A 16,722-nucleotide genomic window follows, 5' to 3' on the forward strand; every position below is an offset into this window, starting at 1 on the left:
AGCGTTCTCGTCCGAATCAGAATGATACCTGGGTATCTACTAAAAGAAAAGACATAACAAACGTATATGCGACTTCAAAAGGTTAACTTCTGCTTTTATCCTCCCCTTCCTAATTCCCCTGTAACCACCAGCTCTCCACCTGATCGAGGTTAGGTGGAAACCTCTCGCATAACAGTCTCCTATGCTGGACCTATAATATTTTTTATGGTTCTATGTCCATAGCAACCAACCTGAAACTGATGGTCCAGGTTAAAAGGAGGTACCCCTTGAGCGGGGCTCCGGCGTAGGAGGGTGAGTGAGTAAATGTAACCCTCTCTGTATATATTTATGTGTATTTAATTGCTGGTGGTTACGTGTCTACTAATAAACTCTGTCTGAGTTTCCTTTGCAGTGCTCAGTTACAGTGTTTACTAAACATTCGCCAGCAGCAGCCATCCGGCTTCATGTTCCGGTATTAGGCGGCAGAGATCACAGGTTTCTGAGGCAGCCTCCTTGATCATCAGGCCTGGCACAGCACTGCAGGGAATTTCATGGAGGGGCTATTTGGGTGATTCTCGTGGTAATTTAGCAGCGCTCCCCTTTTTCCAAAAAAAGGGTCACCTATGAGTGCGCTACTCTGAGCTCGGAGTTCTCCTCTCGTACGAGACGGAGTTCTCTGTTTTTTTTCCCAGAGCGCTCCAGTATTGTTTCCATAGATCGAGTTGATGACTCTCAATCATACTGTTTTAAGATGCAACATTCCATCTATGAGCTGCTCTATCAGAGTGCCACGAGAGCCCCTCCTTAGAACAGTATTTGAAAATCCATGCTATGGTAAGTGTGCACGTGTAGTCTTTGCACATTTTCTGAAATCCACACTGTGGTAAGTTTGCACGCTAGTATTCTGCGTTCTTTCTAAAATCCTATATGGTGAGGGCTTCGCGCGTTTGCTTCGTGCCCTTTCTTGAGTTGGTAAAAGCCCCGTTCATCTTGGGCGCCACTCCACCTATGTATCCTCGGATACCTATCTAAACAGGGTGTTGCTACTAGAGAACTGTTGAGACAGCTCTTTCAGCAAGCTTATGCGTAAGCTAGCGGTAGCCCCTGTGTGACAGGCAGGACTTGGTACAAATGCTAGGTTCTTAGCCGCATCCCTTTAAAGGAATCTTTCCTGATTCCAAGCCTTCAGCTCTACCCAGGGCAGAGGCCCTAACAATTAAGTTGGGTATGTAGCTTAGGCCTTTTGGCCGTAAGGGGTACTGTCACAGACAGCCGTCTAAACGTCCCAGGGGCAACTCCCATAGTAATGGTAGAGTTGGTACTTAGTGCTCGCCATGATTCTGGCCTGCAATCCCTTCAGCATGGCGGCGTGGGTATACTGTTCCCCAAAGCGCCCCCTAGAGGACGCAGTTCGAAGTTCCCTCGAAAGGGAACGTCTCAGGTTACGTATGTAACCATGGTTCCCTGAGTAGGGAACGAGACACTGCGTCCTCTAGCTCTCTGCCATGCTTCGGACGCAAGCTTCAGACGAAGAAGATAATGACGTGCTCTCCCGGTGCTGATTTATAGTCGCGCCGGTAGTGACGTCGGAGGCTGTCGACGGCCAACAAGTTGGTGTTTTTTCATTGTATGCTTCAGACACGGGTCACGACGAGGTGTTCCCCAAAGCGCCCCCTAGAGGACGCAGTCTCTCGTTCCCTACTCAGGGAACCATGGTTACATACGTAACCTGAGACGTTTTCATGTTCTAAACTAGCCCAAGAGTTACCCAGTATTAATACTCAAAATTAATCAAACTAATCAAGCTCAAAATGGAATAATCAATTTTTTTGAGATACTGAATTAAAAAAATTTCTAAGCTATATGTCGTAGCCATAATATAAGAAAATATAAGAAATTTTTTAACAGGATGGCATAATATTATAATGTGCATAAGTTGACCCAACAAATTGAAAACATGAAGTGTGAGAAACCCCATAGTCACCATGACAACCCCAGCCTAGCAGCGATATCTAATAAATAGGACTAAGAGCTCATTCATATTTTAGGGAAGACATTTATATATTTTTTTTTTTCGAAAGAAACATTATATTGAAATCGGTCATGCAGAATAAATAAAGTTAAGAGCTGAAAATCTTGTACAATTCTTAACTGACTGACACACTTGTCCTTTACTTTTCAATGAAAGCAAGAAAGTGTTTATTTTTTCAGTTTATGTGGATGGCATTTGTGCCAAGATACGCATGCTCATCACTTTCCTGCTTTTGTCCTATCACATGTCTCAGCCGATCAAATCAAATGCATTTATAGAAAGGAATATATATATATATATATATATATATATATATATATATATATATATATATATATATATATATATATATATATATGTATATATATATATATATATATATATATATATATATATATATATATATATATATATATATATATATATATATACACATATATACACACACACACACACACACACACACACAGGTGCTTCTCATTTAATCAGAATGTTGTGAAAAAGTTCATTTTGCTTCAGCAACAATCCCAACAAATTAGAATATGGTGACATGCCAATCAGCTTATCAACTCAAAAGACTGAGCCTGAGCCTTCAAAATGGTCTCTCAGTTTGGTTCACTAGGCTACACAATCATGGGGAAGACTGCTGATCTGACTGAGTTATCCAGAAGACAATCATTGACACCCTTTACAAGGAGTCACAAACATTCATTGCCAAAGAAACTGGCTGTTCACAAAGTGCTGTATATAAGCACGTTAACAGAAAGTTGAGTGTACGGAAAAGTGTGGAGAAAAAAAAGATGCACAATCAACCAAGAGAACCACAGCCTTAGGAGGATTGTCAAGCGAAATTGATTGAAGAATTTGAGTAAACTTCACAATGAATGGACTTAGGCTGGCGTCAAGGCATCAAGAGCAACCACACACAGACGTTTCAAGAAATTTGGCTGCAGTTGTTTGCATTCCACTTGTTAAGCCACTCCTGAGGCATCCCTGAATCGGAATCAAAATTTTCCTGAAAAAAGCAACAACAACCTTGACACATTTTAGCAAAATTCTATTTTTAAATCATGAAATGATGTGAAGTTTAGTTCATGTTGTGTGAAATATTATATATGAATAATGATGAAATTATTTATTAATCAAAAAGGGGTTATGCTATTATGGTAAATAGCATAACTGACATTTCTGAGCGTTTTCCTATTGTTTGTTCCTTCCGTGTCTGTTCTTCGATTGTTTATACCGTCTGTGTTTCTCTGCCACCTGCCACGACCCCTGCCTGGTGTTGTTACATTTACATTTATTCATTTTGCTGACGCTTTTATCCAAAGCGACTTACAATTGCTATATATGTCAGAGATCGCACGCCTCTGGAGCAACTAGGGGTTAAGTGTTGCTCAGGGACACATTGGTGCCTCACAGTGGATTCGAACCCGGGTCTCTCACACCAAGGGCATGCATCTTATCCACTGCGTCAACCCCACCCCTTGTTACTTGGTATTTGTTATTAAAGATGTATCATATCGATCACAAGTGCAGTATGGAGTACCTCAAGGCTCAGTACTAGGGCTGCTACTCTTCACGCTTTATATGTTACCCTTGGGAGGGCCGCTACTCTTCACGCTTTATATGTTACCCTTGCGAGATATCATCAGGAAACATGGTGTTAGCTTTCACTGTTATGCTGATGATACTCAGCTCTATATTTCTTCGGGGCCTGGTGAAACACACCAATTTGAAAAACTAATGGAATGCATAGTCGATATAAAAAACTGGATGACGAGTAATTTCTTACTGCTAAATTCTGAAAACAACAGAGGTGTTAGTTATAGGACCTTAAAACTCTGCTTGTAATAACCTAGAACACTGTCTAAGAATTGATGTCTGCTCTGTCAATTCTTCGTCATCAGTTAGGAACCTAGGTGTGCTATTTGATCGCAATCTTTCCTTAGAAAGCCACGTTTCTAGCATTTATAAAACTGCATTTTTCCATCTCAAAAATATATTTAAATTACGGCCTATGCTCTCAATGTCAAATGCAGAAATGCTAATCCATGCATTTATGACGTCAAGGTTAGATTATTGTAATGCTTTATTGGGTGGTTGGTCTGCACGCTTAGTAAACAAACTACAGCTAGTCCAAAATTCAGCAGCAAGAGTTCTTACTAGAACCAGGAAGTATGACCATATTAGCCTGGTCCTGTCAACACTGCACTGGCTCCCTATCAAACATCCTATAGATTTTAAAATATTGCTTATTACTTATAAAGCCCTGAATGGTTTAGCACGTCAGTATTTGAATGAGCTCCTTTTACATTATAATCCTCTACGTCCGCTACGTTCTCAAAACTCATAACAATTTGATAATACCTAGAATATCAAAATCAACTGCGGGCGGCAGATCCTTTTCCTATTTGGCGCCTAAACTCTGGAATAACCTACCTAACATTGTTCGGGAGACAGAAACACTCTTGCAGTTTAAATCTAGATTAAAGACCCATCTCTTTAACCTGGCTTACACATAACATACTAATAAGCTTTTAATATCCAAATCATTTAAAGGATTTTTAGGCTGCATTAAAGGTGCTGTAGGGAACTTTTGTAAAAAAATATTTTTTTACATATTTATTAAACCTGTCATTATGTCCTGACAGTAGAATATGAGACAGATAATCTGTGAAAAATCAAGCTCCTCTGGCTCCTCCCAGTGGTCCTATTGCCATTTGCAACTCCATCGCTCCCGGTAAAAAATAACCAATCAGAGCTGCGGTCCGTAACTTTGTTTGTGTTCAAAATGTAGAAAAATGTATATAATAAGCGAGTACACCATGAATCCATTTTCCAAACCGTGTTTTTGGCACCTATAATAAGTGTTTATATTCTGACTATTTTAGATTGCTTCGGGGATACCGCGGTGGAGTAACCCAGTACCTTTGTGATTCTTCATAGACATAAACAGAGAGAAGTAGTTCCGGCTACGATGTTCTTCCGCAAGACGCAATCAGTTCTGTTTATTAACCGCTTGAGCATCAAAAGATCCCTACCGCAGCTTTAATTAGGTAAACCGGAAACACTTCACATAAACACCCTATGTACTTGCTACATCATTAGAAGAATGGCATCTACACTAATATTTGTCTGTTTCTCTCTTATTCCGAGGTCACCATAGCCACCAGATCCAGTCTGTATCCAGATCAGAGGGTCACTGCAGTCACCCGGATCCAGTTCGTATCCAGACCAGATGGTGGATCACCACCTAAAAAGGACCTCTATTGCCCTGAAAGACAGTGGAGACCAGGACAACTAGAGCCCCAGATACAGATCCCCTGTAAAGAACTTGTCTCAGAGGACCACCAGGACAAGACCACAAGAAACAGATTATTCTTCTGCACAATCTGACTTTGCTGCAGCCTGGAATTGAACTACTGGTTTTGTCTGGTCAGAGGAGAACTGGCCCCCCAACTGAGCCTGGTTTCTCCCAAGGTTTTTTTCTCCATTCTGTCACCGATGGAGTTTTCGATTCCTTGCCGCTGTCGCCTCTGGCTTGCTTAGTTGGGGTCACTTGATCTACAGCGATATCGTTGACTTGATCGAAAATAAATGCACAGACACTATTTAACTGAACAGAGATGACATCACTGAATTCAATGATGAACTGCCTTTAACTATCGTTTTGCATTATTGTCACACTGTTACTGTTTTCCTAATGAATGTTGTTCAGTTGCTTTGACGCAATGTATTTTGTTTAAAGCGCTATATAAATAAAGGTGACTTGACTTGTTACTGATTCTGGATATCCCTTGACATACTTGACGCTGTTATCTGATTTCTGTCTGTCTGACCATTCTCTAATAAATACTGCAATTGGATCCGAACGTTTCTGCCCCCATGTTTTATATATATATATATATGGGTGTTTCTCACGCGCTGTGCTCTGTTGCGTCGGGTCTCGCAGGAAAATATCTCTAATCCACTGGCACTTGACTCATCAGTGCATGTGCTACATCCTTTTTACAATCTCTAGATTATAAAACACTGCATTCTGTCAGCAATTAAATGCGGCAGTAACTTAGGCTTGTGGCTATACTCTAATTACTATTTGAAAACATATCTTTATTCCCAGGCATTTTAAATTGGATTTTATATATGTTCCATTGTTTAACTGTATAATCTGTTTTGTTTATTTTATGTTTATCTTTGACTTTGTTCAGTGCTTTGGTCAGCTTTGCTGTGATAAATGTGCTCTATAAATAAACTTTACTTACTATTTTTAAAATTATAACACGTTAGATTACTCAGTTACTAAAAAAGTAATCAAATTACAGTAACGGGTTACTAAGTAACTTGCTACTGCCCATCACTCTTACTAAGAGACCAGAGAAGGTTCATAAGACAAACTCCTATAAAGTACATTTTTAAACATCCACTGAGGATCTTCATCAATGTCTTGGTCTCTTAGGAACATAGATGTATTATGAACTATGTAACAAACAACATTATTCTAATATTAAGTTTTAAAGCCTTATCCAAGAACATCCAGGATGCTTCAGTATAGACTCTCCTGAATCAAACACATGAAGAAATGCTTAAATTCTACTATTATTTATTTATTTATTTGTGACATTTAGTCCCTCCTGTATCTCCCAATCAAGATGCATGCATTTGCAATCAGCAACTTAAGTGCTCAAGGTAATTAAGCACTGGTGACACAGCAGTGGAATTGCTTTTTTTCTGTCTGCGCATGTGTAATTATCTTCCCTTGGTCGACAGAGACCTGAAATAAATAACATGTATAATTAAATGCAAACTGTAATAATGTGCCACTTCTTTTCTTCTTACAGTTTTATTATTTATTATTATTATTATTTTCTTATATAGAAATGTATTTAAGAAATTGACCTTACGTCACATTCTCAGTAAGAAACAATTTGATAATCGAACAGCCATTATTTGCAGTGCTGTACTTTATCTCATTACTCAAACTCTGATTCTCTTCAGAGCTTCTTGGCACCAATGCTGTGTGCCATGCACACTGTGTCACATTTTCAGTGACTTGTTGTTTGTCCACACTAAAAACAAAAGCTAATAGTTAGTAAGGTAGTTGTTAAATTAAGGTATTGGGTAGGATTAGGAATGTAGAATAAGGTCATGTAGAATAAGGCGTTAATATGTGCTTAATTAGTATTAATAAATGGCTAATATTCTAGTAATATGCATGCCAATAAGCAACTAGTTAAGATACCCTAAAATAAAGTGCTACCAATAACGGTATAGAAATAAAGATTGTAACAAAAATTGTGGTTATCAAAGAATTTGAATTACTCTCTCACTGTGAACATACCTGTGGTAAAAATATCCTAAACATGAGATGTGCTCTTCAAAGTTGAAGAAATCTGCTGTATAAAGCAGAATATAAATCTGTTTCAGACTAACTCAGCATACAGTTTAAAGTGGCTTGCCCTCCTGTCAAATGCCTCTTGCTGCTTAATGCATTTGAAATATGTTTTCTCAGTGTATAACCTACAGTACAGTTTTATCCTTATCTGTAAAATGTTAGGACGTCACTTTTTTCCATTTTGCAGAAGGCTTGTCCTTACTGCAAGCGAGCAGACTTCACTAACTTAACTGAAAGAACGGCTGCGCATACAGTAAATGTGCATCAAACAGATGCAGCACAATAGAATGAGATTAAAATCATTTCAACAAAAAACTTTAAATCTCAACCCCTTTACAATAATACCATAAACCTGAGTATGAAAAGTGTATTGCAGCTGTTTGGAGCAGTAAGTTTATTTTAAGGTTTCCAGATTGACCAGGGGAAGGTAACCACCATCGCTGAGTGGCCCGTTCCTCAGTCGGTAAAGGAACTCCAGAGGTTCTTCGGATTTGCCAACTTCTATTGATGTATCATTCAGTCATTCAGTCAGCATACACCTCCATTAACCACCTTATTTCAAGGGAAGCCCAAGTCCCTGTCCTGGAGTTCCAATGCCCACGAAGCATTCCAAGTATTCAAAAAGGCCTTCAGCATGGCTCCCATCCTTCACCACCTGGATGCCGAGACTCCATTCATGGTGGAAGTGGACGCCTTCACAACCGGTGTGGGAGCCGTGCTGTCACAGCAGTTTGGAGCCCAGTGGAGCAGAACTACGACATCGGGAACTAGGAGTTGTTGGCCATCAAGCTCGCTCTGGAAGAATGGAGGCATTGGCTGGAGGGAGCCAGTCACCCATTCACAATCATCACTGATCATAAAAACTCCCCAGACATGCTCCATACATACTCCCTCCAGCCATGATTGTCACCCCCATTATCTGGAGAGACGAGGAGATCAGAGCTGCTACACAGACTTTACCTGCTCTGCTGGGAGGCCCAGAAGGGAGGACTTATATCCCCAGGTCCCAACGACAATCCCTTCTGGGCTCAGTTCACAATGTACCGGGCTCTTGACATCCAGGCAGCCAATGGACTCTCTCTCTCCTCCAAGCTCGGTACTGGTGGCCTAGTATGTCCTGTGATGTCATCTGGTACGTCCGAAGTTGCTCAGTCTGTGCTATGTCTTCCACTCCTTGTCAGCTTCCAGCAGGCAAATTCGTGCTCTTACCTGTTCCTCGGAGGCCCTGGTCCCTTTTGGGGACTGACTTTGTGACTGACCTGCCAGAATCCGAAGGTAAAACTTGTGTCTTGGTGGTTCTAGATTGCTTTTCTGAAGCCTGTAAATTAATTCCCCTGCCAGGATTACCAACTGCCCTGGAAACGGCCGAGCACTTTTTCTCCCATGTCCTCTGGAACTTCGGGCTACCTGAGGATATCGTATCAGACCGGGGTCCCCAGTTCATTTCCTGGGTGTGGAAGGCCTTCTTCCACCTACTGGGGGTCACTGTGAGCTTGTCTTCCCGATACCATCTTCAGACGAACGGCCAGACTGGTTGGAAGATCCAAGAACTTGGATGCTAACTCTGGCATACTGCCAAGAAGACAAGCACAGCTGGAATCGCTTCCATCCCTGGGCCATGCATGCACAAAACTCCCTTCGGCAGAGTACCACCAGCCTCACCCCCTTCCAATGCATACTCCGCTATCAACCTCCACTCTTCCTGTGGACAGGAGAACCATCTGAAGTTTTCAGCTGTGGACTACTGGTTCCAAGCAAGTGAGTTTGGGACTCAGCTCATTTCCACCTCCAGCTTGCTATACGGAAACACAAGGCCTTTGCGGATGCTCAAAGTGCATGGGTTTCGACCTGGGATCTGCGTCTCTATCAGCAATGCAGTATACTGAGTCCCCGCTACATTGGTCCATTCACAGTCGAGATGCAGATCAACGAAGTCACCTACAGGCTACACCTACCCCCCAGGTACCTCATTCATCCCACTTTCCATGTGTCTTTAATTAAACCCTTCTGTCCCGCCACTCCATATACTCCAGATACCCCAGAACCACAGACACCCTCTCCACTGGAGATCCTCTATCAGCCCTCTGTGTACCAAGTCAAGGACATCCTTTACTTGTGCCTTTTAGTAACAGCTGCTCTACATGAAATCACTGCTGATTAGAGAAGCATCATTATTGACTAAATATGCATTAAACACCGGCCGATATATCGTGCACCCTTAATGTGTGCACTAATGTTTAACATGAAGTTTTCTAAATAGACTGTTTTTCAATTTACTAGGTATTTTCCTCTTTGGTTTCACCACCTGTCAGGCTTCAAGAGGTGGCTAGCATGTATTATCAGTTGCAAATACATCCAAAGCTACAAGTACTCCAAACAGCAGGGATGTACAAACCCCAGAAAATTTTCTTGAACAGCAGCAGTGGTCTGTCTTTAGCTGGATGCAGTGGGCATGCTGGCATTCACTTCTGTTGAGATAATGGAGCAACAGTGAGGGACAGAGCTGGGTGGTAATGGATTACATGTAATCTGGATTACGTAATCAGATTCCAAAACTGAAGTACTTGTAATTAGAGTAAACTTCTTTTTAAAATACTCGTAATCAGACTACAGTAACTTTTTTATGGATTACATGATCACATATTATTTACACAATGATAGTAAGTCGTTCACAATTTATTGATTCTCATAAATTTCTTTTTTTTAATGTTCATTGTTTTTCTAATAAACCTGCCGTTTATATACGTTCCAGATTCTTCAAGTTTTTCCGGTGGAGGGGGGGGAATCAAAATCACGCTCAGAATAAATCAGCAACAAGATAATGGAAAATGGAGGTTAACGCAGCCTTTAATCACTAGATGTTCAGACATAATTAAATTTTTCAAGAAAGACACGGGAAAAATGTCACTATTCAGTGTAAACTCTGCCTACCACGGATTAATTTGCCGTCCATGGAATTATTTGACCTATCAAAGTTATTACTGGGAATTTCATTTCCTTTAATACATTTGTGTAATGTTGATTTTTCTTCATTGTTATTAACGTTACCTTATGCACTTCAAGTGTTTTAAGATGGAATATTTGACCTGGAAATGGTCTCTATATATTAGCCAGGGCCCGACATTAACGCTTGTCCGGGACAAGTGGACAAGTGACAAGTGAAAGAGAACGGACAAGTAACCTGATCAAAATTTTTATAACAAACATTAACTAGGGCATCGCCGAAACTTTGAAGAGAATGATTCAGATTTTATTACTTTCAGAGTAAACGGTGACTAATAACAAATAATGTATTGACAGTATCAAGGTCGTGTCAGTTGAGGCTCGTGCAGCCTGTCATATTCAAAGAGAAATCACAACTATAAGAACAGTACACACAAAGAAATCTGCGGGGGTGAAAAAATAGAAATATTCTGTATAATATTTGCAACATCACATGACCAGGAGTGATTTTTTTCCGACTTTCAGCTCGATTTTATACATCTTCAATTAAATAAACAAGTAATATTAACTGATTTACATTTTACACATATTATGGGTTGTTTTTGTTCCATTTCAAACAAAAAATTGTTCTAAGAAAAGCCAAAGCAGAACAGTCGGACATCTGCGAGCAAGAGTCTTTTGTTATGATGATTCATTTTTAAATGAGTTAATGATTCAGTGAACCATTCATAAAAAGGTTTACTTGCTTCATTTATTGAATGAATCAGCCGTTTGACTGAATCGGTTGAATCAATGATTCATTCATTAAGACAGTGACTTGTAACCACTTACTGGTGGTTTAATATCATATTTAAAAGTATCAGTGTATTTTGTATGTAAAAAAATAAATAAAATATTAATCTTAATAACATAATTTATTCATTTGGACAGATGGAGTTTGTTGATACTGATTTCATTTTAATAATAATAACAACCATAATGTCTTCTTATTTTAATTTAATGTAAGGATAACATAGTATGTAATATAGTAACAGTAATGTAGACATCTACATTTAAAGTTAGAAAGTTTAATCTTTTTAAGTTAAAAAGTGTAACAGCAATCAATTTAAGGCAAATATCAAAAATATACTGATTAAATTAATACCTGATAGAGCACTGATTAGACTGCTTCAGAATAAATTACATTTGTGCAACACTTTTTTTCCCTGGACAAGTAACTTTTTTACTCTGACAAGTGAATGATTGATTTATTTGTCCGAAAAACAAGCTTGTATGTAAAAGCTTAATGTCGAGTCCTGTATTAGCAATGTTATTGCTATGAGTTTCATCCTCTTTAATATTCATTTTTGTAATGTTGTTATTGTTTGACTTTTCCTCATTGTTACTTAGCTCTTAAAATGGTTTAAGGATAAAAAATTTCATCACTTGGTATTTTTCAAAATTCATGATCGCAATGTAGCTATATTGTTTGTGTCACGGTTCATGAATGCACCGTCTCCAGCAGTATTCATGTTACGTCATGTTGATTGTTTCATGTGGGTGTAGGCAGGTGCATCTCATTCTAACTGCCTATTTAACACCCTGTCTTTCTTCCCTTGTTTGTCAGATCGTTGTTTGAGGTCCTCCGTGTTAGATGTCTGTGCTGATTCTCATGTCCCTGCTCTTGCTTGTCTCTTGTTTGGTCGTCTCTGGATTGTTCCTCTCTCACACGGATTATCTTCACCTCTCACGGATCTACCACCACCGTCATCTCTATCAGTGCACTCAACCCACCTACTCACCAGTCTGTGCTGCCATCGAGTACATGATGTACTCGATGGCGCCGCAGATGGCTGCTTCATAGCTTGGCTCTCCAGTGTTTGTGCTGTTTTTGTTCGTTTTTCCTGTTTTTTGTTTAACAAACATGATCAGTTTCACCAGGGATGAACTGTTGAACATTCGGCAGAACACACCACAAGATCTTATACCGGATATAAATTATTCAGACGTTTTACTGAACGTTGTTATCGGAGGAGCGGCGGCGCTGATCAAGCGCTTCAAGACACGCAGACGGGGGAAGCGAGCGGGAGCGCTCGTCAGACTCAGGAAGCGCGTATTTCGAACGCCTTTGCCTAGCATCCATCTCGCAAATCTCCGCTCTCTACCCAACAAAACAGACGAACTGCTTCTGCTCTCTCGGACAAATAAGGATTTCTCTCACTCTGCTGCTCTGTGTTTCACGGAAACCTGGCTGAATGATGCCATACCGGACAGCGCGCTCCATCTGCCGGGCTTTATGCTGTTCAGAGCGGATCGCGAATCAGAATCAACTGGGAAATCGCGCGGCGGCGGGACATGCTTTTACATCAATGAACGGTGGTGTACAGATGTAACTGTGTTAAAGAAGATGTGCTGTCCTGATCTAGAAATGCAGTTTGTCAACTGCAAGCCGTTCTATTCGCCGCGGGAGTTTCACTCGTTCATTCTGGTCAGTGTTTACATCCCTCCGCAAGCGCATGTGAGCTCAGCTTTACAGAAACTTGCTGATCAGATCACAGACACAGAACAACAACACCCGGACTCTGTTTTAATCATTCTTGGGGACTTTAACAAAGCCAATCTCTCCCGTGAACTGCCAAAATACAGACAGCATGTTACATGTCCCACCAGAGACAGTAATATATTGGATCACTGTTAGACCACAATAAAGGATGCATATCACTCTGTTCCACGAGCAGCTTTGGGACGTTACGATCACTGTCTGGTTCATCTTACACCGTCCTACAAGCAAAAACTTAAATCTGCTAAACCTGTAGTAAGGACTGTGAAGAGATGGACCAGCGAAACAGAGCAGGATTTACAATCTTGTTTTGACCTCACTGATTGGAGTGTTTTTGAAGCTGCTACCAGCGATCTGGATGAACTCCCAGAGACCGTAACATCCTATATCAGTTTCTGTGAGGATATATGCATTCCTACCAGGACTTATTTAACATTCAACAATGATAAGCCATGGTTTACAGTAAAACTCAGACATCTTCGTCAGGCCAAAGAGGATGCCTACAGAAATGGGGACAGGGTCTTGTACAATCAGGCCAGGAACCCACTGAACAAAGAGATCAGAGCGGCTAAAAAGACCTACGCTAAAAAGTTGGAAGACCAGTTTACTTCCAACGACTCAACTTCAGTGTGGAGAGGACTTAGAGCCATCACAAACTACAAGACACCATCCCCTTGCACTGAGGCTAATCAACGACATCACTGGACCCTTACTGGACCCCCTCCAGTTTGCTTACCGAGCAAACAGGTCCGTGGATGATGCAATCAACATGGGATTGCACTTCATCCTGCAACATCTGGACAAAACAGGGACTTATGTGAGGATCCTATTTGTGGACTTTAGTTCGGCATTCAACACCATCATCCCAACAGCCCTTCAGACCAAAATGACCCAGCTCTCTGTTCCTAGCTCTATCTGTCAGTGGATCACCAGCTTTCTGACAGATAGGAAACAGTGAGACTGGGGAAATTCACATCAAACAGCTGCTCCACCAACACTGGTGCTCCTCAGGGATGTGTTATCTCCCCTCTGCTCTTCTCCCTGTACACCAACGACTGCACCTCTAAAGACCCCTCTGTCAAGCTCCTAAAGTTTGCAGACGACACTACAGTCATCGGCCTCATCCAGGACAGATGTGCTTACAGACAAGAGGTTGAGCAGCTGGCTGTCTGGTGCAGTCTTAACAACCTGGAGCTGAACACGCTCAAAACAGTGGAGATGATCGTGGACTTTAGGAGAAACCCACCTGCACTTTCCCCACTCACCATCATGAACAGCACTGTGACTGCAGTGGAGTCATTCAGATTCCTGGGAACCACCATCTCTCAGGACCTGAAGTGGGACAATCACATTGACTCCATTGTTAAAAAGGCCCAGCAAAGGCTGTATTTCCTTCGCCAGCTGAGGAAGTTTAACCTGCCACAGGAGCTGCTAAAACAGTTCTACTCGGCCGTCATTGAGTCTGTCCTCTGTACTTCAATAACAGTCTGGTTTGGTTCAGCAACAAAATCAGGCATCAGAAGACTACAGAGAACTGTTCGGACTGCTGAAAGGATTATTGGTGCTCCCCTGCCCACCCTTCAAGAACTGTATACATCCAGAGTGAGGAAAAGGGCTCAGAAAATCACTCTGGATCCCTCACATCCAAGTCACCCCATCTTTGAACTTTTGCCATCTGGCCGGCGCCTCAGAGCCGCAAACACCAGAACAGCAAGGCACAAGAACAGTTTCTTCCCCCAGGCAATCTACCTCATGAACAGTTAAATGTTCCCTACTTATGCTTATAAACGTGCAATATCCTTATATTTATTTGTTAACCCTCCATCCTAGAACATTCCTGCATCTCACTTAATCCTATCCCATTATCATTTATAGCACAATTGTTTATACACTTATTTATTTGCCAATTTGTACATTTTCTTTCTTTTTTTTCTGTGTGTTGTTGTCTCTGTGTACTGGAAGCTTATGTCACTAAAACAAATTCCTTGTATGCGTAAGCATACTTGGCAATAAAGCTCTTTCTGATTCTGATTCTGTGCTGCCATCGAGGTCCCTGCGTCACTCTCCAACCTTCATCCATCTCATCTCATTACAATAAACTCTGTCAACTTGCATTTGCCTCCTGTCTTCCATACCACACCGTTACAGAACGATCTGACCATTATGGAGGCAGCAAATAGTCCAGCCCAGGTATCGGAATCGTTATCGGGAAGAGAAAAAGGGTATCGGAACATCTCTAGTCTGAAGCCATGTCACCTGGTAGCTTAATTAATATGCCAAGTACTATATCTTTGTTTCCCTTTAAATTGTCCCCTGCAGGATTTAGGTACCTGGGAATCTTTGTTACTTCCGAACTTTAATCAGATGCATAAAATGAATTTCACGCCCGTGTTTGAGAAAATAAAATAGGATCGTGATCATCAGAACTCCCGTCCAGTTTCACGGTTGGGTAGGATATCATTAGTTAAGATGAACATTCTTCCTAGGTTGCTTTATCCTATCCTTAAAATATTTGAATTGATGGTTAAGCTCTTTCATATGGAGCAAAAGACGACCAAGGCTTAAGATGTCAGTTTAACAACTGCCAGGATCTAATGGGGGTTTGGATCTACCCAATATTAGAACATATCAGTTAGGTGCCCATTTGAGAAATATTTCTAATTGGATAATAAAAGATGTCTTATCAGTATGGTTAGATATCGAAACAAGTTTATCCAAATATTCATTACCAGACCTATTGTTTTTTTTTTTTAAGTTTTAAAATCATTAAAGAAATTTGTGTATTAACAGTTCCTTTTTTCATCATTTTGTCTTAAATGTAAGACTGAAATTGGTACTCTGACTCACTGTTTATGGTCATGCCATTTGATACAGGATTATTGGTGTAAAATACTTCGAGAAATGCAAAAGATTTTGAGTTTGGATCTAGATTTAAACCCTTTGTCATTATTACTAGGACTGCCTGATAGTAAGGTAAATTCTCTGGCTAACAGAAGACTCTTTGATGCCATGACTTTTTCAGCACAGAAAAACATTCTTTTGCAGTGGATGTCTGATAAAGCCCCCTCTGTGAAGGGCTGTCAAAAAGTGTTAATGGAGCTATTACCACTGAAATACCTTACTTGTATAATTCATTTAAAGATGGCCCATTTCTAAAAAAAAATATGGGAACCGTTTGTAAATTATCTGGACCCCAGGATTGCCAATATTGTGCTGTTTGGTTTTCTTGGATGCAAACTTATGTACTTCTGTAAGAATTTAAAGCAATATGTTGATTCTTTGGTAATTTGGGCAGTTTTTTTTCTTTGTTTTAGATCCAAGTTAATAGATTTTGTTGATATCTTTGTCTATTGTTGATATCTTTGTAGTTTGTGAAAAATCTATAATAAAAATAAAAATAATATATAACCTCTGACAAAGTTGTTGGGTCATACAGTGATTCTCAACTCTGGTCCTATTGACTCACAGCTCTGAACATTTTGTGTCTCTCTTATCTGACACATTCTGTACAGTTCATAGAGCCCACTCCCTAAAAAAACTGATTATCTGAATCAGGTGTGCTAAATAAGGAAGACATACAAAATGTGCAGAATGGGTCCGGAATTGAGAACCAATGATCTATCACAGACTGGAAGAATGTAGCATTGTGACTGGTGGAAAAAAACAAATAAAGCACTTCTTACCCAATAGGTTTCTCCATATGACTACCTGTCGAACCCACCACCTCTCCCAATGTACAAAAGACCTGGCCAAGGAAATCCTGCAAAGAGAGAGAACATTAAAGAAGACTAGAGCCATTCTTCAACAAGGCTAGATGAAAGGTCATTATTTTAA

General features: G+C 40.4%; 1 protein-coding gene across 1 annotated transcript in view; it reads right to left on the reverse strand.

Moving 5' to 3' along the window:
* LOC113068964 (copine-8-like) overlaps positions 1-16,722 on the reverse strand; it is a 136,698-nt gene that overhangs the window by 70,115 nt on the left and 49,861 nt on the right. Inside the window, exon 7 of the mRNA XM_026241927.1 lies at positions 16,572-16,648. Within this exon, the coding sequence (XP_026097712.1) occupies positions 16,572-16,648 (77 nt within the window). The remainder of the gene's footprint in view (positions 1-16,571; positions 16,649-16,722) is intronic.

The sequence above is a fragment of the Carassius auratus genome, unplaced genomic scaffold (assembly GCF_003368295.1).
Source record: "Carassius auratus strain Wakin unplaced genomic scaffold, ASM336829v1 scaf_tig00000272, whole genome shotgun sequence".
Taxonomy (NCBI): Eukaryota; Metazoa; Chordata; class Actinopteri; order Cypriniformes; family Cyprinidae; genus Carassius; species Carassius auratus.